At 40.8% G+C, this 23914-nt stretch overlaps 1 protein-coding gene across 1 annotated transcript; it reads right to left on the bottom strand.

Annotated features, from left to right (window-relative positions):
• Positions 1-4091: 4091 nt before the first annotated feature.
• LOC111877146 (uncharacterized) lies at positions 4092-4607 on the bottom strand. Its single transcript, XM_023873678.1, has one exon. The coding sequence runs from the start codon at positions 4605-4607 to the stop codon at positions 4092-4094; it is 516 nt and encodes a 171-aa protein (XP_023729446.1).
• Positions 4608-23914: the final 19307 nt, after the last annotated feature.

Raw genomic sequence — 23914 nt, 5'->3', positions numbered from 1 at the left:
GAATCTCGGTGGACCATCGTGGTGCTCTTCGGTCCAAGCATGGTGAGTTTGCTGGGCGCAGCTTCTTCCGACGCGAGGCGTACACATTACGGTGGGCGTAACCCTCGCACCAGGTGTCACATCCGAAGCGAGGCCTTGGGTAACAAGCAACGGCTGGGATCGTGCCACGTCATATGTTCTCGCAACAGCTTCATAATTAACATACTTAACTTCTAAAATTCGTAATTTTCGCATACGAGCTCCGTTTTCGATGTTCTTTATATCCATGCGTAGGTGGGATCGTACTCTACAACTTTTGTTTAGACTCCGTCGGCTAATTTTGACTTTATTCTTAAAGTTATATTTTTAACATTCCGGGACAGGAATGGTCTGTTAAAAATTCATAACTTCTTCATCCGACGTCCGTTTTCGTCTGTCTTTTTATCGTTATGCTAATATTAATGAGACCTTATATTCTCGTTTAGGTTGTGTTGGCTAAAAATCGCTCGATATAATATTCGAACTTTGGGCTGTGTACTGCTAATCTGAAACTTAGAAAAATCATAACTTCCTCATACAAATTCAGATTTGGGCGTTCTTTTCGTGTACGCTCTTGGTTTAACGTATTCTACGACTTTCGTTTAGATCGCTAAGGCTAAAAATCGCTCTATCATAAATTTACTATTTACATCGCGGAATGTCGTGCCAGTTCTGTCGCGAAACTTCGACAGACCATAACTTTTTCGTTATAAATCGGATTTCAGCATTTTTTATATATCCTGAATCCTTGTTTCGGCCACTACAACTTTATGTATAGATATCGGGTTTATCTAACACTTTTTTATGCTTATTTTTATCCTTTATTTATTATACCTTTATAAATAAGTATAAAGCACATAAATTCACATAATACTCAAATAATTCAATTTTATTACTTCAAAATAGGTTACAATGGTTGACCTGACTATTACATCACTACACTAATGCTTAGCCCAGAAACACGGGCGTTACAATTCTCTCCCCCTTAGGATGATTCTGTCCCGGAATTATGCATTAGAAAACAGATGTGGGTAGTGACTCATCATGACACTCTCTATTTTCCACGTGAGATTCGGCCCATTCGTATGTTTCCAATGCACTAGCACTAAGTCGACCATCTTGCATCGTAACTTCTTAGTCTTACGGTCAACGATTGCCCCGGGATCTTCGATTAGCCTCTTATTCTCATCCATCCTTAACTCTGAGATTGGTATTATGTCGGGAACTTCTCCCGAGAACTTCCTCAAATAACACACATGGAAAGTGTTATGAATACCATCTAGTTCTTCGGGTAATTCGAGCTTGTAAGCTTGGTTTCCAATCTTCTGAAGAACTTTGAACGGTCCTATAAACCTTGGACTCAAGTTTCCTCGTTTCCCCGAATCTTATAAGTCCCTTCCATGGTGAGACTATAAGCAAAACTCAATCTCCAACTTCAAATGTCATCGGTCATCTTCTCTTGTCAGTATAGCTCTTCTGACGATCCTGAGCTGCTACCATTCTTTCCCTGACCACCTTTAGCTTTTCAGCAGTCTGATGGACTATCTCCGGGCCCATAAACTGCTTTTCTCCAGCCTTAAGCCAACAAGACGGCGTACGGCACTTATTTCTATACAAGGCTTGATAATGTGCCATCTTGATGCTCGAGTGGAAACTGTTATTGTAGGAAAACTCTACCAGAGGTAAGTGCTCATCCCAATTACCTTGGAATTACAGGGTACATGCTCTTAGCATATCTTCAAGTGTTTGAATCGTTATTTCGCTCTGACCATCAGTTTGTGGATGGTAAGCTGTACATAAACACAATTTCATACCCAATTCCTCTTGTAGACTTCTCTAAAACCTTGACGTGAAACGACTATCATGATCTGATACAATCGACAGAGGAACACCATGAAGTCTTACCACTTCCTTCATGTAAGCATTTGCAAGCTTATCCATAGAACACCTCTCGTTGGCTGCTATGAAGTGTGCACTCTTGGTGAAACGATCCACAACTACCCAAATCATGTCGTGACCGTTCTTCGTCCTGGGCAGTTTAGTCATAAAATCCATAGTGATGTCTTCCTATTTACCCATTGGTATAGGTAAAGGTTCTAAACTCCAATATGGTTTCTGATGTTGTGCCTTAACGCTTTTGCAAGTTACACACTCGGCCACATACTTTGCAACATCAAGCTTCATCGTCGGCCACTAGTAGTAGGGTTTTAGAAACCTATACATTTTAGTGCTGTTAGGATGAATCGAGTACATGGTCTTGTGAGCTTCTTCCATCAGAAGATCTCTTACTCCTCCTGTCTTAGTTACCCAAATCCTATCTTGTAATACCTTCAATCCTTGATTGTTTGTACCGAACACTAACGTTTTGCCTAAACGTTCTTCCTTTAGGTCATTTTTCTATGAAGCTTCTTCCTGAGCTTTCTTGATACTTTCCAAAATAGTTGAGACAACTTCTATTCCCAACGCTCTTGGCCTTTTTCTCTCAAGTCTCACTTTTTAACTCAGAGCATGAGCTACAACATTCGCTTTACCAGGGTGGTAAAGTATCTCACAGTGATAGACCTTGAGTAACTCTAGCCAGCATCGTTGCCTTATATTCAATTCTTTATGATTAAAGAGATACTAGAGACTCTTATGATAAGTGAAAAGTTTGCACTTCGTGCCATATAGATAATGCCTCCATATCTTTAGGGAAAATACTACCGCTGCCGATTCCAAATCATGAGTAGGGTAATTCTTTTCATGATCTTTCAATTGTCGAGATGCATATGCTATCACCTTCTCTCTTTGGGTCAGAACACATCCCAACCCGACTCCAGATGCATCACTATAGACTGCGTCGTGTTCAACTCCATTGAGTAGAGAAAGAATCGGTGCTTCACATAATTTCTTCTTTAGCTTCGTGAATGCTTCTTTGTGCTTCTCATTCCACATATATGTAGCTCCTTTGTGGGTCAAAGCTGTCAATGGAGTAGCTATCGAAGTAAAGCCTTGGATAAACCTTCAGTAATATCCAGCTAATCACAAAAAGCTTCGAATCTCCGTGGGACTTTTCTATCGTTCCCACTTCATCAAAACTTCTATCTTTGTTGGGTCAACCATTATCCCTTCTTGGTTAACCACATGAACCAAGAATTGGACTTCTCAGATCCAAAAATCGCATTTAGAGAACTTTGCATATAGCTTCTCATTCTTCAGCACTTCCAACACTTCTCGTTGATGCTGCCATGCTCCTCTTGGCTTTTTGAGTAAATCAGAATGTCATCTATGAACACGATCATGGGTTTATCGAGGAATGCTTTACAAACCCTGTTCATCAAATGCATGAACACTGCTAGAGCATTGGTTAGTCCAAATGACATAACCAAGAAGTCGTAGTGTCCATATCTTGTTCTGAATGCGGTCTTCTTAGTATCCTGCTCTCTCATCTTCAATTGATGATATCTTGAACTAAGATCAATCTTTGAGAAATAGCTCAAACCTTGCATTTGATCGAATAGGTCATCAATTCTTGGCAATGGATACTTGTTCTTCACCGTTGCCTTGTTCAACTCTCGGTAGTATATACACATTCTCATGCTAACATCCTTCTTTTTCAAGAATAGCACCGGAGCTACCCAGGGTGATGAACTAGGTTGAATGAAACTGTTGTCCAACAACTCCTAAAGTTGCGTCATAAGCTCCTTTATCTCCGTCTGTGCTAATCGGAATAGTGATTTTGCTATTGGTGTCATTCCTGGTAACAAGTTTATTTGGAACTCTAGTTGTCTATCAGGGGTTAATCCAGGAAGATCTCCGGGAAAGACTTCTGGATAATCGCACACCACTGGTATACTCTGCACCTCCCTTTTCTCCTTCTTTGCATCGATGACAAATGCCAAGTCTGATGTGCATCCTTTGAACAAACATTTCTTGGCTTTCCTTAGGGAGATGATTCTAAAATTCACTATGCGTTTGTCTCCGTACACCATAAATGACTCTTTTCCAGGGGGATTTACCCTTACTATCTTCTATCGACATAATATCTCGGCAACGTCGGCGTTAAGACAATCCATTCCCAGAACGATGTTCAACTATATGGACAACAACTCTTCGTGGAATTCATTTCCATTTAAGTCGATGACGATGTTCTTAATACGATCACTAACAGGTATGAACTTGCCACTAACAACTTCCACAACTAGGGTATTATTAAGTTTTTCTACATGCAATGCTAGTTTCCCACCAAATTTATGCGATACAAAGGAGTAGTTTGCTCGTGAGTCAAATAGTATATTGGCAGGTAATTCATTTACAAGAAGGGTTCCTGAAGCGACATCTGCGGCCTCCTTCGCAACTTCAAGCATCATTTGGAAGGCTTTCACCTTCGGCTTTGGTGGAACATTGGGTCTTGCTACCTCCTTTTTCTCTGGCCAGTCCCTCGAGATGTGACCTTCCTCATTGCACCCATAACAAACCTTTTTATTGAACGTGCACTCGTTGGCATAGTGCCCAAGCCTTCTACACTTCAAACATATGACTTTTCCATCACATTTCCCATAGTGCTTCTTCTTGCATTTGTCACACCATTTCGCTTCGCCCCTCCTCATCCAAACTTCCTTGAACCAGACTTGATTTTATTATTGGGCCTTGCAGACCCTTCGAATTTCCTTTTCTCACCAACCTCAACCATGCTGGCGACTCTTCCCTTGATCATATCCTCCATAGACTTGGCAGCCCAGATAGCCGCCTTTAGAGTAAGTGCCTGACATACTGACACTGCATACTCCCATGGAAGTCCCTTTAAGTACTTGTCAATTTTCGTCAGCTCGTATGGGACAAGGCACAAGGAAAACTCCATCTTTTCTGTGAAGTTGTTGGTGTATTCATTAATGGACATGCTCCCTTTCTTCAAAGTTAGGAATTGGTTCTCTAGCTCGATCAGGTTTTGCGCTGAGCAATACTTGCGCTTGAATTGCACCAAAAACTCTGACCACGTTTGTTTCAAGGTTTCATTGGGGCTCAAAGTCTTCCCCAAGGTGTTCCACAAACTAACCGCGCCTCCCCTGAATTGGCGTACTACAAATGTGGTCTGTAACTTGCCTTTGCAACTACACGTCATGAATGCCAACTCTATCTCCGAGATCCAATCTATAACTCCAATCGGATCTTCCCCAAGGTGTTCCATAAACTAACCGCGCCTCCCCTGAATTGGCGTACTGCAAATGTGGTCTGTAACTTGCCTTTGCAACCACACGTCATGAAGGCCAAATCTATCTCCGAGATCCAATCTATAACTTCAATTAGCCTCTTATTCTCATCCATCCTTAACTCTGAGATTGGTATTATGTCGGGAACTTCTCCCGAGAACTTCCTCAAATAACACACATGGAAAGTGTTATGAATACCATCTAGTTCTTCGAGTAATTCGAGCTTGTAAGCTTGGTTCCCAATCTTCTGAAGAACTTTGAACGGTCCTATAAACCTTGGACTCAAGTTTCCTCGTTTCCCCGAATCTTATAAGTCCCTTCCATGGTGAGACTATAAGCAAAACTGAATCTCCAACTTTAAATGTCATCGGTCGTCTTCTCTTGTCAGCATAGCTCTTCTGACGATCCTGAGCTGCTAACATTCTTTCCCTGACACCTTCAGCTTTTCAGCAGTCCGATGGACTATCTCCGGGCCCATAAACTGCTTTTCTCTAGCCTTAAGCCAACAAGATGGCGCACGACACTTCTTTCTATACAAGGCTTGATAATGTGCCATCTTGATGCTCGAGTGGAAACTGTTATTGTAGGAAAACTCTACCAGAGGTAAGTGCTCATCCCAATTACCTTGAAATTACAGGGTACATGCTCTTAGCATATCTTCAAGTGTTTGAATCGTTCTTTCGCTCTGACCATCAGTTTGCGGATGGTAAGCTGTACATAAACACAATTTCATACCCAATTCCTCTTGTAGACTTCTCTAAAACCTTGACGTGAAACGACTATCACGATCTGATACAATCGACAGAGGAACACCGTGAAGTCTTACCACTTCCTTCATGTAAGCATTTGCAAGCTTATCCATAGAACACCTGACGTTGGCTGCTATGAAGTGTGCACTCTTGGTGAAACGATCCACAACTACCCAAATCATGTCGTGACCGTTCTTCGTCCTCGGTAGTTTAGTCACAAAATCCATGGTGATGTCTTCCCATTTACCCATGGGTATTGGTAAAGGTTCTAAACTCCCATATGGTTTCTGATGTTGTGCCTTAACCCTTGCACAAGTTACACTCGGCCACATACTTTGCAACATCGAGCTTCATCGTCGGCCACTAGTAGTAGGGTTTTAGAAACCTATACATTTTAGTGCTGTTAGGATGAATCGAGTACATGGTCTTGTGAGCTTCTTCCATCAGAAGATCTCTTACTCCTCCTGTCTTAGTTACCCAAATCCTATCTTGGAATACCTTCAATCCTTGATTGTTTGTACCGAACACTAACGTTTTGGCTTAACGTTCATCCTTTAGGTCATTTTTCTATGAAGCTTCTTCCTGATATTTCTTGATACTTTCCACAATAGTCGAGACAACTTTAATTCCCAACTTTCTTGGCCTTTTTTTCTCAAGTCTCAATTTTCGACTCAGAGCATGAGCTACAACATTCGCTTTACCAGGGTGGTAAAGTATCTCACAGTGATAGACCTTGAGTAACTCTAGCCAGCATCGTTGCCTTATATTCAATTCTTTCTGATTAAAGAGATACTAGAGACTCTTATGATAAGTGCAAAGTTTGCACTTCGCGCCATATAGATAATGCCTCAATATCTTTAGGGAAAATACTACCGCTGCCGATTCCAAATCATGAGTAGGGTAATTCTTTTCATGATCTTTCAATTGTCGAGATGCATATGCTATCACCTTCTCTCTTTGGGTCAGAACACATCCCAACCCGACTCCAGATGCATCACTATAGACTGCGTCGTGTTCAACTCCATTGAGTAGAGAAAGAATCGGTGCCTCACATAATTTCTTCTTTAGCTTCGTGAATGCTTCTTCATGCTTCTCATTCCACATATATGTAGCTCCTTTGTGGGTCAAAGTTGTCAATGGAGCAGCTATCGAAGTAAAGCCTTGGATAAACCTTCGGTAATATCCAGCTAATCGTAGAAAGCTTCGAATCTCTGTGGGACTTTTCTATCGTTCCCACTTCATCACAATTTCTATCTTTGCTGGGTCAAGCATTATCCCTTCTTGGTTAAGCACATGAACCAAGAATTAGACTTCTCAGATCCAAAAATCGCATTTGGAGAACTTTTCATGTAGCTTCTCATTCTTCAGCACCTCCAACACTTCTTGTTGATGCTGCCATGCTCCTCTTGGCTTTTTGAGTAAATCAGAATGTCATCTATGAACACGATCATGTGTTTATCGAGGAATGATTTACAAACCCTATTCATCAAATCCATGAACGCTGTTGGAGCATTGGTTAGTCCAAATGACATAACCAAGAACTCGTAGTGTCCATATGTTGTTTTGAATGCGGTCTTCTCAATATCCTGCTCTCTCATCTTTAGCTGATGATATCTTGAACTAAGATCAATCTTTGAGAAATAGTTCAAACCTTGAATCTGATCGAATAGGTCATCAATTATTGGCAATGGATACATGTTCTTCACCGTTGCCTTGTTCAACTCTCGGTAGTCTATACACATTCTCATGCAAACATCCTTCTTTTTCACGAATAACACCGGAGCTACCCAGGGTGATGAACTAGGTCGAATGAAACCGTTGTCCAACAACTCCTAAAGTTACGTCATAAGCTCCTTCATCTCCGTCTGTGCTAATCGGTACAATGATTTTGCTATTGGTGTCATTCCTGGTAACAAGTGTATTTGGAACTCTAGTCGTCTATCAGGGGGTAATCCAGGAAGATCTCCGGGAAAGACTTCTGGATAATCGCACACCACTGGTATACTCTGCACCTCCCTTTTCTCCTTCTTTGCATCGATGACAAATGCCAAGTATGATGTGCATCCGTTGGACACACATTTCTTGGCTTTCCTCAGGGAGATGATTCTAAAATTCACTCTGCGTTTGTCCCCGTACACCATAAATGACTCTTTTCCAGGGGGATAGATGTGTGTAAAACAACTTAGTTTTAAACCTACTTTTAACTATAAAATAAACACACAAAGGCAGTGGACCTATCAATTGTGGTATAGCTAAATAAGTAGGGTATCGAACATAGGGAACGGTAAATTAAAACTAAAAACTAATTGTATCTAAATTAATTAATAAGTAGGGGTTTTCTCTAGTTTTACAAGACTAGAAACTTACTAACTATCACTTAATCTAAAAGCTAGAAAAGCAAAGAATTAACTAGATTCAATAATGGGAAGGACTTCTGTTTTGTTCAACTCAATTAATCCTATGGTTGATATTATGGTAATAGTGCAATGGATTAACTCTTTTGTTGGCTACCGACTCAAGTGATTAGCTTTGCATTCACTACACTAACCCTTAGTGAACAAACTAACTCAAACAGTGATCAGTTGTCTAATTTAATTAAATTCACTAGATTAATTATTCGGGTGAATTTAGACTTGCAATAGTTAACTAATTTGGTTCTTTAGTTAACTTCTTGTTGATGGTCATCACACAAGCTCACACATGAATTTACCTAATTTTCTTATTAATTCTAGTTTCATGTTCATTAATCCTAGACATATGATAAAGTGGTCACATAAACATATGAGGTTGATAATCAAAAGATGTTCATACTATTTAATTACCTTCCTATTAACAGAAAATTAATTATCATTCACACACAAGGTTCTTTAGCAAGCTAAAACTAACAAAAATCACCAACATTGAATTAATCCTACTAATAATCAAACCATAGTCTCAATTTTGTATCCCCAAACAGAAGTTTAAGAGTTTTAGCTCATGATTGAGGTAATAAATAGCAAATAAACGAATTCTAATTGTCTAGCCATAATGGAAAACAAAAGATTAAGTAGAATGATGAGAATTTGCCTCAAATCTCCTTCAGAATTGGATTCTAGGTTGTATCTTCGTTCTTTAGGGTTCTTCTGGCTCTTCAATCGCAACTAATCTCTCCAGAAGGGTTCCAGAATTAATAATGTCGATCTGAGAAGTTATATTTATAGATGCGAAACGACTCGTCGAGTCCATCTCTTAATCCCCGTATGCGATAAGTCTCTGAGTCTTTATCTTCTCGAATATTCGATCGGACTCGCCGAGTAGTCGACCCTACTCGCCGAGTAGGTGTTGTTTTTGGTGTTTTTGTTCTTTGTTCAATTCCCGAGCTCCCAACCACTTCTCCTGCTTCCTTTTGCTTCCAAGCTTCACTTTTGGACTGAAAACACAATTCAAGCATTATTCAGTACCTTTTGTCCATGATATGCAATAAATTAGCTAATAAATGATAAAAATTTATACTTATTATGAGGCTAAATATGCAAATATCCGGGATTTACCCTTACTATCTTCTTTCGACATAATATCTCGGCAACGTTGGTGTTAAGCCAATCCATTCCCAAAACGATGTCGAAACTGTTCAATTATATGGGCAACAACTCTTCATGGAATTCATTTTCGTTTAAGTCGATGACGATGTTCTTAATACGATCACTAATAGGTATGAACTTGCCACTGTCAACTTCCACAACTAGGGTATTATCAAGTTTTTCTACAGGCAATCCTAGTTTCCCACCAAATTTATGCGATACAAAGGACTTGTTTGCTCGTGAGTAAAATAGTATATTGGTAGGTAATCCATTTACAGGAAAGGTTCCTGAAGCGACATATGCGGCCTCCTTCGCAACTTCAAGCATCATTTGGAAGGCTCTCACTTTCGGCTTGGTGGAACATTGGGTCTTGCTGCCTCCTTTTTCTTCGGGCAGTCCCTCGAGATGTGCCCTTCCTCGTTGCACCCGTAACAAACCTTTTTATTAAACGTGCACTCATTGGCATAGTGCCCGGGCCTTCTACACTTAAAACAAGTGACTTTTGCATCACATTTCCCATAGTGCTTCTTCTTGCACTTGTCACACCACTTCGCTTCGCCCTATCCTCATCCAAACTTCCTTGAACTAGACTTGATTTTCTTATTGGGCCTTGCAAACCCTTCGAATTTCCTCTTCTCACCAACCGCGACCATGCTGTCAGCTCTTCCCTTGATTATATCCTCCACAGACTTGGCAGCCCAGATAGCTGCCTTTAGAGTAGGTGCCTGACGTACTGGCACCGTATACTCCCATGGAAGTCCCTTTGCGTACTTTTCAATTTTCGTCAGCTCGTATGGGACAAGGCACAAGGAAAACTCCATATTTTCTGTGAAGTTGTTGGTGTATTCATTAATGGACATGCTCCCTTTCTTCAAAGTTAGGAATTGGTTCTCTAGCTCGATCAGGTTTTGGGTTGAGCAATACTTGCGCTTGAATTGCACCAAAAACTCTGACCACATTTGTTTCAAGGGATCATTGGGCTCAAAGTCTTCCCCAAGGTGTTCCACAAGCTAACCGCGCCTCCCCTGAATTGGCGTACTGCAAATGTGGTCTGTAACTTGCCTTTGCAACCACACGTCATGAAGGCCAACTCTATCTCCAAGATCCAATCTATAACTCCGATCGGATCTTCCATCCCAATGAAGGTCGATGACTTTCAAGTTAGAAAATCTTTTTACTTGCATCCATTCCTTTCGCCTCCGTCATCTTGGTTGTTTCGTCGAACTATTGGTGGGTTGGCTTGACCAACGGTCCTAATGTAGTTCCCTCCTCCTGATTGCCCATCGTTCAATTCGGGCTGTTCAACTGGCATCGTATGTTCGTCCCTATCTTGTAGCAGTAATCGCCTTGTCTCCTCCATTTGACGATCCAACATCATCTTGATCATTGCTTGTACCCCGAACATTGTGATTGGCTCAGGTGCGGCTGCTGCTACATGCACTTGCTTAATCACTTGGGGTTGAGGTTGTTGATTTCTATTTCCATTCGCGTTTCCACTTCGGTTTCTTGCCATCTTGATCTATACACCGAATAGGGTGAATTTAGATCTTTATTTAGGATGGACGTTTAAATCATCCTTATCACTCCAAAACGTTTACATGTTAGTTCTAATATCGTAGTCGTACGTTTAGAATCCTGAACACATAAGATACCAACTGTGACATCCCCAGTTTCACGGCCAGAAAAGACCGATTTTGTTTATGCTTTGTTTGAAAATCAGAGAAACATTTTAAATAAAAGTGTTGCGGAATTTGTTCCCAAATTAAAATATGATAAAGATTTATCAAATCATTTCCGAAGAAATGTATTTCATTAAAAACGTCGGGATGTCATGTTCGATACAGATCAAAAGAATAAACAGTACAATATAAGCCTTACAAAATTTATTCATATCTTCCGACCTATAATCCGTAATCCTTCATCCAAAAAATCGCATCTATGCTTGAGTGCCACTACCTGTAATACAAGAAACTGAGTGGGTCAGGCTTGGGAGCCTGGTGAGCACATAGGGTTTTCAACCCACAATAAATAATTTATTAATTTCATCAACCAAGAATAAACTGATTACTCATTCCCATTATCCTCACCTTACATACCTAAAACACCTATCATAAGGGACATAGCCTAAGGATCATCATCGGGATGACACTACTGCTAAGGGGATTCCTCAGCAATAAATGTCCTTAAGGCAACCATGAAGGGGATGGAGTACACCGGTGAGCACATCGTACACAGACACCTATAGGTTGCGAGCCTGCTAGTGTTCCACTGGACTATCTAGAAAGGTTCATGTTCATCATCTATACTCCACTAGGATCTCGAACTATCACCAATTTCCACTCACATCCAATCAGATCCCCAAACCGGCTTAACTAAACCATACCCACGATAACAAAGATATCTCCCATCGCAATAGGGATAAGGTCTATCGGATACCCAACACCAAAAATCTCCAGTACACAGTCACTTAGGCCTTCCCCTTTTGGTCATTAGTAATACATAAAGTAGTAGGAGCAGGAGCCTGAACCATCATCGATGCAAGCTGAGGACACTCGGACCTCATATAACCTGTCTGGTTGCAATTGAAGCAAACCTAAAATACCTTGGGGAAATCCTTCTATAACACCCGACTCCCAGGTATAAATTTTAATGCATTTTGTGCATGTTTATGGACTTACTCGACGAGTTGATTGCCCCCAACTCACCGGATAGAGGTGGGTTAGCCCGCGTGGATTATTGGACCTACTTGAAGAGTCGGAGGACCCTGAATTGATGAGTAGGATCTGGAAGATGAAACCCTAATTTTTAGGGTTTACACCCTATTTAAAGGACCTTAAGTCCTTACCTCCAGTCCCTTATCACCTCTTGACAACCAGAAGAAACCCTAATCACTATTAACCTTGTTTTTGAGTGTTTGTGAGGCTTAAAGAGTGATTTTGGTGTATTTTGTGAAGAAGGTGTGAAGTACAAGAAGCTTGGAGCAAAGAGGAGCTTGTAGATCTAACTGTACTTCATCTTGGCATCATTTTGAAGGTAACAAGTCGTTACCTTGACTTATCTTTAGCCAGATCTTTTCATGTTTAGGTTTAGGGCCGTCTTTAGCATTTTTGGGAGTCATTTCATGTATTGGGTATGATCTGAAGTTGGAACTTCAGATCTGAACTCTTCTTGGTCCTAATAGCCATAAAGTTATCAGATTTAGCAAGCTTGGGTCTCTCTCTTTGGGTTAAACCTTTCCCTTAGTTTGGTTTTGGCATTTAGGACCAAGCATGCACGTAAAGTTTTCAACTTTATGTGGAAACCATGCCCTAGGAGGTTAGATCTGCAATATGGAGCTTTGGGGTGGCTTAAAATGTCTAGATAAGAAATGGGCTGCATGAACTCAACGAGTCTCATAGACGACTCGATGAGTCCAATAAAGATTGATCGTTGATAGTTTCTGCATGGACTCGGCGAGTCAGTAAGAAGACTTGACGAGTTAATAAGATGACTCGACGAGTTAGTTAGGGTTTTCCCGACTTTTGGACGCACATGGACTCGGCGAGTAGTCAGGAAACTTTGAGATTCAACTAGGGGTTTCAGGATTTCTCGAGTTCTGGAAGGGCTCGACGATTCAGTAAGCTACACTCGACGAGTTGGGTCAACATGCACTGTTGACCTTGACCGTTGACTTTGACTTTGACCAAGGGTTGACCAGTTTCACTTATGGGGTATCTTAGTAATTTGGAAATTTATGGAAGTGGTCTTATGGTAAATATAGGTGGTGGAGTTTGTGGCTGTGATTCGAGAGCTTGACCTTATCACTACAGTTTGACCTTTGTGAGGTGAGTTTTCCTCATTATACTTAAGGGTCTAAGGCACCAAGGCCGGCCCTTTTGGATTGTTATCCTGATATGTTATGCTAGTATGATCTGTTAGATCAGTATCCTGGTAGATAGGATGGTATTATGATGTTATGATTTGTTAGATCAGTATCCTGGCAGATAGGAATTTATTATGTTGTGATGATTTGTTAGATCGGTTTGTCAGTCTATAGACTGTTATATGATTATCTGATATATGTGCACATATTTGATTAGTGGTTGAGGCTTATCTGCTTTGTGTGAGAGCCAACAGACCCGGGCATTCCAACCCGATGGTTGTGGGCCGTGAGTATTCCATCCCGAGGATGATTGAACTCATAGTATGTGGGCATTCCAACCCGATGGTTGTGGGCCTGGGGTATTCCATCCTGAGGATGACTGGACCCGTAGTATGTTGGCATTCCAACCCGCTGGTTGAGGGCCTGGGTATTCCAACCCAATGGTTGACTGGACCCATAGGATGTTGTTAGTGATTATATATATTATTCTGTGTATGGGTATTTTGGGGGAACTCACTAAGCTTTAGGCTTACAATTTCAGTTTTGATTTCATGTACTTCGGATGATCGTGGGAAGGAGAAGGTGTGATTGTACAACTCCTCACATTTTAAGATTTTAATTTCTGGGATTGTCTGACATGAAACTATTTTGAAAACACTTTGTAATAATTAATGGTTTTAATTGGTTGAAAAAGTTTTAAATTGGCTCAAATCTTATGGATGTTACAAGTTGGTATCAGAGCCAGTAAGTAGACCCTAAAATACCATGCAGTTATTCGGTATCGAGATATGTTAGAACAACATGCTATTCCTAGGCTAGGGATCTTTAGGAATTGCATGACAAAATTTCTTGATTACATGATGCCTGATAGCCTAGGGTTTTCCTTATATGAAATTGACATCATTATTGTAGTTTCTCAGTGTATGCATCATAGGTTGTACATAATTAAGATCAATTATATCCTGAGAATATTTGGTTTCGCTTTATTTCATGTTCCTTTTCTGGTTGTGGGCTTAGAGTAGGACCGAGTATTCGAATATCTATAGGGTCCAGCGTTATGTATGGCTAGCATACACCAGTGTTGCAGGGTTGGTGGAAGTTTCATGGATGGTTGAGTTGTGCGGGGTCAGTAGACCGGTGATGAGATAGTTAGCCTTCCTATAGGAGTGAGGATTGAGCGATCACCATGGATATGTATATTGTTAGGGTGTTGTGATGATACTTGAGACAAATATGGGTAGGTATGGAAGGTAGTATGGGCCCATACTACTAAAAGCACATGACCCATACGCGTAGCAAGGAAGTCACAACCCCTAGGGTTTAGTTGGGAGTTGGTTCCTTGTTATTTGTGTGGATTATCTGATATCTTCTTGGTGTACTTTTCAGTATGGTGGTTACGAGGAGTTTTGTGACTGGATTCAGATCGGGATCAGAGTAGGGCGGTCAGGATGCACCTACAACTTTCGAGACTATCGGCCACATTGGGCCAGTGTTGACAGAGTATCGTGTCAGGGAGATCATCCGCGAGGAGGTGGTCGAGATTGTCCGGGGTCAGATTCTGGAGATGTTTGGGTCTATTAAGACTGCCATGATGGAGTATTTTGATGACATATATACAGCCCTAGCGGAGATGACTGCCGCAACAGCTACAATAGTTGTAACAACGGAAGGGGGAGGAGGGAGTAAGGGTTTTTAGTATCGGGACTTCGATAACACGAAGCCCTCAACTTTCGATGGGACTCAGGATCCGATCATAGCCATGAGGTGGCTGTCTGACGTGGAGGGATGTTTCTTCATATGCTCATGTCATGTTGACCAGAAGATCAGATGTGCCCTGACGTTGCTGAGGTTCGAGGCAAAGGACTGGTGGAGGTTGATGATTGGGTCGTATACCGATGATCGGAGTGCTGTAGTTACTTGGGAGCAGTTCAAGGATATGTTCGACGCTCACTACATTCCACGGTTTGAGCGCGAGCGACTATCACAAGAGTTTTTGGATATGAGACAGGGTACGGAGTCGATGACGGAGATCACCCGCATGTTCGCTAAGAGGGCGATGTTTTGCCCAGAGTTTGCTTCCGAGCTAGCTCAGATGACACGTTATCTGAGCATGCTCAAGACTGATATCCATCAGTTTGTTGCTACCCAGCGATGTGATACACTGTTGGAGTTACAGGAGGCCGCTAGGCGACGTGAGATGGAGATTGAGTTATAGTTATGAGAGCAGAGGAAGGCCCCATCACAGACATAGCCGGTGCCGAAGCGGTCCAAGACCGCTGATACTAGGTCTGGAGGTCAGCCGGGCCGCACTTATGGGAAGTGCGGAAAGGCCCATTATGGGGTTTGCTGATCGGGTAGGAGGTGCCACAAATATGGCAAGCAGGGCCATCTTGCAAGGGATTTCAGGTAGTAGACTCCAGCTCCCAAAGTCCGAATTTGTTACCATTGTGAGCAGGTGGGCCATATGAAGGCCTAGTGTCCCCTACTAGCCGCCAAGCTAGTGCAGGCTCCAACATCAGCTACACTGAGGATTACTGACGAGATTCAAGGTAGAGCAGCGCCCTTGAGGGCTCAGGCACGCGCCTTCCAGCTTACGACTGAGGAGGTCAGGGCAGCACCAGACGTAGTTGCTGGTATGTTTGTATCCCTTATCATTCTGATTATATATGTTTTATGCTTATATGTTTGCACATGTGATTAGGTATGTTTTTAGTGAAATCCTTATGTTGTCTAGATGATTACGTCATGGGCTCGGTCCATAGCCTAGTTAAGTTGCCGGTATTGGGCCTGTCCCGCCGTGCATTATTTTACATTAGGGTTTAGTATTTAAGCTGCATGCATGCATGCTTAGAAAAAAAATGCTTTCATTGTTTTCGTATTCACTGTTTTGTAAACCCTAGCTCGCCTCTACAGCGGAAGTTCTTCATCGAGCTCTGCTGAGGCGTGACTCAGTTTTGAATCATAAGCTTTTATTTGATTCTGTTCTGTGTTCGTTCTTAATTTATTCTTAAACTGTTAGAATTCTTTTGACGTACTTGTGAAAGATCTAAACGATCTAAGAGTTTTTGAACTCATCAATTGGTATCAAAGCAGGAGACTGTGTAATCTATACACACCCCTTCTGTCGAAGAAGTTCGTAGGGTTTATATTCCGCATTGATTGATATTTATTGAGCCGTCGCTCTTTATTGACGTATCTCATTAATTGTTAATCCAACCCTAATTGAAAAATTACAAGTCTGATCTTTTAAAGGTTTTCGATCAATAGTATTCACGATGTCTATGGACGATTCACAAACTAATCCGATTAATATCTCCAACAGCATAGGGTCTACAACAAGAATACCGATCATCTATACACAAGACTATGAAGTCTAGACGCATCACTTTGAAGACTACATGATTTGATCGGAGGACAATGGGTATCTAATCTGGGAAGCAATCACTTCAGGCCCATTCGCTCATTCCAGCACGTGAAAGATTGTTAAAACGCAGAAGGAATACAATCAGCTCGTTAATGACGTCAAAGACATTCCACAGGATGAAAAAGAGAATTTTCAGTGCAACATCAAAGCTATAAGGATGATAAGGTTTGCGCTGCAATCAGCTACATTTCGTTTGGTTAGTTCCTGTGCTACAACCAAGGAGATCTGGGATAGATTGAAGGAATTATATTCCATAGATGAAGATCTGGAACACTCTATCCAAACCTTCCTGTTATCATAGTTTGGTGATTTTAAGCAAAAGCCTGAAGAAAAGCTTATCCAAACTTTCGATCGTTTCAATCATCTTTTTAGCAAGATGATAAAGCATGGTATCGAAAGAAAGGTGATTGAACAAAAGGTCACTTTCATGAATGGTCTTAGACCTGAATGGATGGCTGTTGTGTAAACCGTCAAAGCTCATGAACAGTTCAAGTCATACTCTTTGGCAAAACTTGTGGGTATTTTAAAATCCCATGAGAATGCCTTATCGAAGGAAACGAATGTGGTTTCAGGTCTTGGTTCTCTAGCTCTTGTCTCTAAAGGTAAGAGTTCGATCGAAGAAGAAGAATTAGATATTGCTGATTTTGATCTAACCGGCGAGGAATATGCAATGATGGTGTTAAACCCAAGAAAATTCATCAAGAAGAAATTCCCAGCCACCAAAAACCGAAATTGGCAGGGTAGTTATAGCACCGAACGGGTCAAGGAGGAACCGAAGATGGGATCAAAATCTGAAGAGTCAAAGAAGGAGACTAAGACTGGAGGAGACTCGGGTTTTGATTGTCATTACTGTGGAGGCAAAAATCATTTTGGTAAAGACTGCATGCTGAGAAAGAAAGAAGAGAAGACAGGCGAAGATGATGCGGAAGCGAGCCTCCTGAGAAGATTGGAGGAGATAAAGAAAAGAAAGTCTGCTGTTAATAACTCTACTATGAATGTTTTAATTGTATAGGGTTCGACCAACAGTGATGAGTTTGGAGGTGTAGAAGTCTGGTCCACAGATTCGGAGGATGATGAAGTCAGGAAGCCTACTCACGGAAAGGCTATGATGGCAAAAGCAGAGCAGTCAATGGGAAGATGCTTTGCAGTGACCGAGGGTGTGTCCCAAATGAGAGGATACACAACCGATGGGGGAGTTGAAGAAGAAAGAGAGCGAGAGGACAGATGTTTCGCTGCCAAGCCTGTCAGTGCTCAGATCAACGAGTGCGATGAGTGGATCAAAAAGGTACAAGATATTCTTGCTTCTCTAAAAATATCTGCTAATAATTATGAAAAGTAATTAAATAATTTGAAGTCAAAATTCTCTAGCATAAGTAGCAGTCTCACCCAAACCCGTGTCACGAATTCTAACCTAACTGATCAAATCAGCAGGATTTCATCAAAGAGTGAGGAACGTGTTGGAATAGTGTCTAAGGCTGCAATTATATTAGGCAAGTATTTGACCCGATTGTGCATGGTCCTTTTGGGTTGCCTTCACCATAGCAACTTGACAGGATGATTTATTATGAGAGAATAAATATTATTAATATATTATGAGAATAATATAAGGAATAATAATATTGTTATTTGATTAATATAAGTCATAGATTAATAGTATTAATTTGGTGACTTAAAGAGATTAATTAAATAAGAGGGTATAAACTGTCAATTGTTTGATAGTTACACTTTGGGCTGTAAATCCTTAAGGGATAGGGTTGGACGAATTCTAGGGCTTGGGATAGCCTCAAATTCATCCAAGGCTTATCTTAGGTAAGGATTAGGATTGCTTTAAGGAAAGATTATCCAACTAGAGTTTAAGGGTGAAACCCTAGGAGCCTTACAAGTATAAATAGACCCCTAGGGCAAGGGAAATCGGCATCTCTTCAAACGTAAAGTACCCCTGGCCGATTTCTTGCCCAACCTCTCTCTCAAATCATCCTCCTTGCTAGTTGGTGTTTGTAAGCCATTAGAGGAGTGACAATTGTGACTCTAGAGCTCCAAGACAACAAGATCAAAACAAGAGATTCAAAGGTAAACTTCTAGATCTGATTTTGTATTGTTCTTATACCTAATTAGTCATTAGAAGTCTTGGATTCAAAGTATGTTTAATTAGAGAAACCTAGATCCAAGCATTAGGGTTTGCATGTGCAGATAGGAATGTTCATATGGCTAAAACCCATCAGTGGTATCAGAGCCTGGATTGGTTTCTATTAAATTGTTGCTTGTTTGTTTGAATCTTACTTGCAAAATTCAAATTTTGTGTTTCTGAGTCATGGACTCGGCGAGTCCCATGGTGGACTCGGCGAGTTGGCCTGACTCGGCGAGTCCCATGGTGCACTCGGCGAGTCCGAGCGTCAGGAAGGGCCAGATTCGGGATTTTTTGATATTTATCGTATGGAAACTTGTCTTTATCATATTAGATCAACCCTAATCCGATTTTTTGATATATATGACTATAATGTTGATCTAATTAAATATATTTATCAATTAATAAAATATTTAATTTCTTATGTGATAATTAATTAATTATTTTGATTAAATTGGTAAATTATTATGCAAGAAATCTTAAATAAATCAAATATGGATAATTATGGAATTAATTTTTAATTAAGATTATTTGTTATTTGATCCTCCATGTTTTAAATGTTTAAAACTTGTCCTCAAGTTTTGAAATTTATGTTTTGTGATTAAAAGTTTTAATTTAGACAATTTAAATTTCAAACCCTAGAATTTTACAAGTTTAAAATACAACCCTATACTAATATAATATTACAAGATTAATATATATATATATATATATATATATATATATATATATATATATATATATATATATATATGTATGTATAACTAAAATGCTAGTCTTACCGTTAGTAGGCCTCATTCACGAAGCCGATCTATAAGGTGGGTATAAGGTTGCGGCCTATAAAATGGCGCTTAATGGGTGTACACTCACACCCACCGCTTGCTTGATCGGTGGAGGGTCGTTAGCCGAACGGGTAGGATAGGGCAACCTCATCCTCTCATTAAAGTATAATATGAAATACAAAGTAACTACATGTTTTTTAAAATTTTCCCAATCTTAGTTACTTTAGGAAAAGTGAATTGATGCAATCCCATGAAATTACACTTTGCACCTTGCTAAGAAGTTAGTGGAGCGTGTGTGGTTTACCATCACACTAATTGGTTCTAAGCAAAGGTGGCAAAGGGTGATTCATTGTTTATCATAGTTCGATGGAGTGTGTGTGGTTTACCGACACATCGAATGGGTGATCGTTACAATGAAGGCACCATGTGAATTTGCATGGTAATTCACACCCGCTTTGTGATCCTCGGTATCCCAGTCACAAACAAGAGGGGCATATCGAGATTTAAACATGCCATTGAAATGTTTCAATGAATCTCATCTAAACCTAGGAATTCTCAAATTCATTTAGAACTTAAAGTTAGGTTTTCATGGTGGAGAACTAGTGAATCGTCATTCACTTACCTTCAAATTGTTTGCATGTTAGATTACGACATCCCTTTTCTAATATGTAAATATTGTTGTTGGATCCTAGCCCTAATTTTCTTATTGGGTGATAATTAGGGATTCATATTCTAATCTATCTTTGTCCTTTCTATTTGTAGATGTCGAACGCAAACAACGCTGCTGCTAGTTCATTCACATTGATGAGCCTTTGTCAAAAGGTCACTTTCGATGGGACGAACTTTAGCGAATGGAGAAGATACATTCACACTATTGCTCGCTATGAGGATAAGGAGTATGTCCTCGATGAGAAGCTCGAGAAAATCAACCCTGAAATCGCTACTCCAGCTAAAATGACCGCTTTTGAAACTCACGAGCGAGATGCAACGAAGGTAAATTGCATCATGATTGTCACTATGAACTCCGAATTCCAAAAGTCCTATGAGGACATGTGCCCGTACGAGATGCACCAAGACTTATTGGAGAGATACCACCAAAACGCGAGACAAGAGCGTTATGAGATTTTCACTAACATGATTTCCGCTAAGATGGGTCATGGAGAGTCTCTTATCGTGCACCTGCAAAAGATGCAAAGGTATGTCGACCGTCTTCGCAAGTTAAATGTTGACTTTGGGGAAGACTTGGCGATCGACATGGTGGTTCACTCTTTGCCTCCAAGCTACAATCATTTTAGGATGACCTACCACATGAACAAAGAGGAGGTCAACCTAAGAAAACTCCAAGGTCTGTTGAGGGTCGTTGAGAGCAACTTCAAGGACAAGTCTGTTGCACCAACTCCCAATCCACCCGCTGCTCCTGTTTTGGCTATTGGACAAGGAAAGGGAAAGAAGAGGAAGGATTCGTCTAAGAACTATCGCAAGGTTAAAGCCCGAGATGGTGCCTCTTCTAGTGGGACCAAAGTTGATCCTGCTAAACCCTGCCCTAACCCAAAGGAGGCAGAGTGCCACCACTGCCACAAGATAGGACATTGGAAGAGAAGCTGCCCAAAGTACCTGCAAGCCATCAAGGAAGGAAAGATCAAGCCATCTTTCGCAGGTATATACACAATCAAATCTAACGATTCATCTCATGCTATTTCTTGGGTTCTTGATACCGGTTGTGGTTACCACATTTTTTCTAATGTGCAGGGACTAAGAAGAAATAGGGATGTGGAGGCTGGAAGAATAAATCTAATCATGGGGAACAGAAGATCGTCGCCTGTGACCAAGATTGGAGTGTATTCTTTAGTGCTTAGGAATGGTTTAAGTTTAGATTTGAACAATTGTTTCTATTCGCCAGAAATGGCTAGAAACATCATTTCATTTCATGGTTTGTTTAGACAAGGTTTTAGATTTTCTTTTAATAATGAGAATGGTTCTATTTTGGCTTATCTAAATGGTGTCTTTTATTTTGAAGTTATACCATGTAATGGAATTTATGAAACTGTTATGATTGTTGATAACTTAGGAAATGATGTTTTGAACATAGATTTTTCCAATAGTATGGATAGAGCATCCTTGTGGCATTGTCGTCTTGGACATGTCAACAAGAAACGCATAGCCCAACTCCAAAAGGATGGAGTGTTGGAGTCATTCGACCTTAGGGAAGATGACACATGCGAGTCTTGTTTACTTGGAAAGATGACTAAGTCACCCTTCACGAGTACGTGTGTAAGGGGTGAGGGTCTATTGGACCTAATACATACCGATGTATGTGGACCGTTTAGATCAACCACGAAGGATGGGAACCACTTCTACGTGACTTTTACCGATGACTATAGTAGATATGGGTATATCTATTTAATCAAGAAAAAGTCAGAAACTTTTGAAAAATTCAAAGAGTTCAAGAATGAAGTGGAAAATCAATTGGGCAGGAAAATCAAGATGCTTCGATCCGATCGAGGAGGAGAGTACCTAAGTCTTGAATTCCACTATTATCTCAAGGAGTGTGGAATAGTTTCACAATTGACGCCTCCTAGGACACCGCAGTTGAATGGTGTGGCATAAAGGCGTAATCGAACCTTATTGGATATGGTTCGCTCTATGATGAGTCGTGCTTCACTATCAATCTCTTTTTGGGGGTATGCCTTAGAGACTGCCGCCCATATCCTTAACCGAGTCCCTACTATGAAGGTTGCCAAAACACCTCACGGGATGTGGACATGGAAAGCTCCCTCGTTAGCACATATCAAGGTTTGGGTTTGCGAGGCTTTCGTAAGACGAGATACTCACGACAAGCTCGAACCTCGTAGTGAGCGATGTATTTTCATCAGCTACCCGTAGAAATCCTTTGGATATCTCTTCTAAAGACTGAAGGACAATGTTGTCTTCGTTGCGAGGAGAGGAGTTTTCCGAGAACGAGAAATCATAGCCCAAGGAGACAGTGGGAGGTAAATCGAGCTTGAAGAGATTCAAGAGTCGATAGATGAAGGAACCTCTACCGCTGGCACTCAACCTGAGGAGGAAACTCCGGTTGAACCGATTGACGAATCCTTACTTCTTAGACGTTCCGAAAGAGTTAGAGTTCAACCCCAATTTTATGGTTTTCATATTACTACCGAAGGGGACACGTATATTAGTGATGGTACACTAATAAACCTTGATGAACCTAATAGCTATAAGGAAGCTATGGCAGGCTCGGAGTCTGCAAAATGGAAAGAGGCTATGGATAGCGAGATCCAATCCATGTATGATAACCAAGTTTGGAATTTGGTTGATAATGTGCCCGGACGTAAGACCGTTGGGTGCAAATGGATCTTTAAGAAGAAGACCAACGTGGATGGAAACGTACACACATATAAAGCGCGATTGGTCGCGAAGGGCCTTACTCAAACTCCCGGAGTTGACTATGACGAGACCTTCTCACCAGTTGTGAAGATAAAATCTATTAGAGTGATGCTAGCTATTGCCGCATTTCATGATTATGAGATTTGGCAAATGGATGTCAAGACCGCTTTCCTTAACGGAAAGTTGGCTGAGGATGTTTACATGGCTCAGCCAGAGGGGTTTGTGGATTCGAAGCATCTGAATAGAGTGTGTAAGCTTGAGAAGTCCATTCAGGGCCGGTCCAAACGTATATGGGGCCCGGGGCAAAAAGGAAAAAAAAAGGCCCCTTACATACAAATATAATGGAGATTCAAAAAAATATCATTTATTCTTCGCTATAAACACGTTCAGTTAGCAACAACAAGCAAACCAAATTGTTTATCTTTTGACCTAGTTTGAATCTTTGCTTCGATGAGAAAGTCAAAGAGTTTGGATTTGTACGAAGCGAAGATGAATCATGTGTATATGTCAAAGCCAGTGGGAGTATAGTTAGCTTTCTCGTTTTGTATGTCGATGACATACTACTCATAGGAAACGACGTCCTGACTCTGCAGGAGGTTAAGTCCTGGCTCGGGAAGTGCTTCGCTATGAAGGACCTCGGAGAGGCTTCCTATATTTTGGGAATAAGGATAGTAAGAGAAAGAAGTAAGAGACTAATAGGACTTAGTCATAACACTTACTTAGAGAAAGTACTAAAACGTTTTAGTATGGAAAACTCGAAGAAGGGAGAATTACCGATACAAAGTAATGCCAAGTTGAGTAAGACTCAAAGTCTGAGT

The sequence above is a fragment of the Lactuca sativa genome, chromosome 4 (assembly GCF_002870075.4).
Source record: "Lactuca sativa cultivar Salinas chromosome 4, Lsat_Salinas_v11, whole genome shotgun sequence".
In the NCBI taxonomy this organism is placed as follows: Eukaryota; Viridiplantae; Streptophyta; class Magnoliopsida; order Asterales; family Asteraceae; genus Lactuca; species Lactuca sativa.
This window is presented reverse-complemented; position numbering and strand designations above follow the sequence as displayed.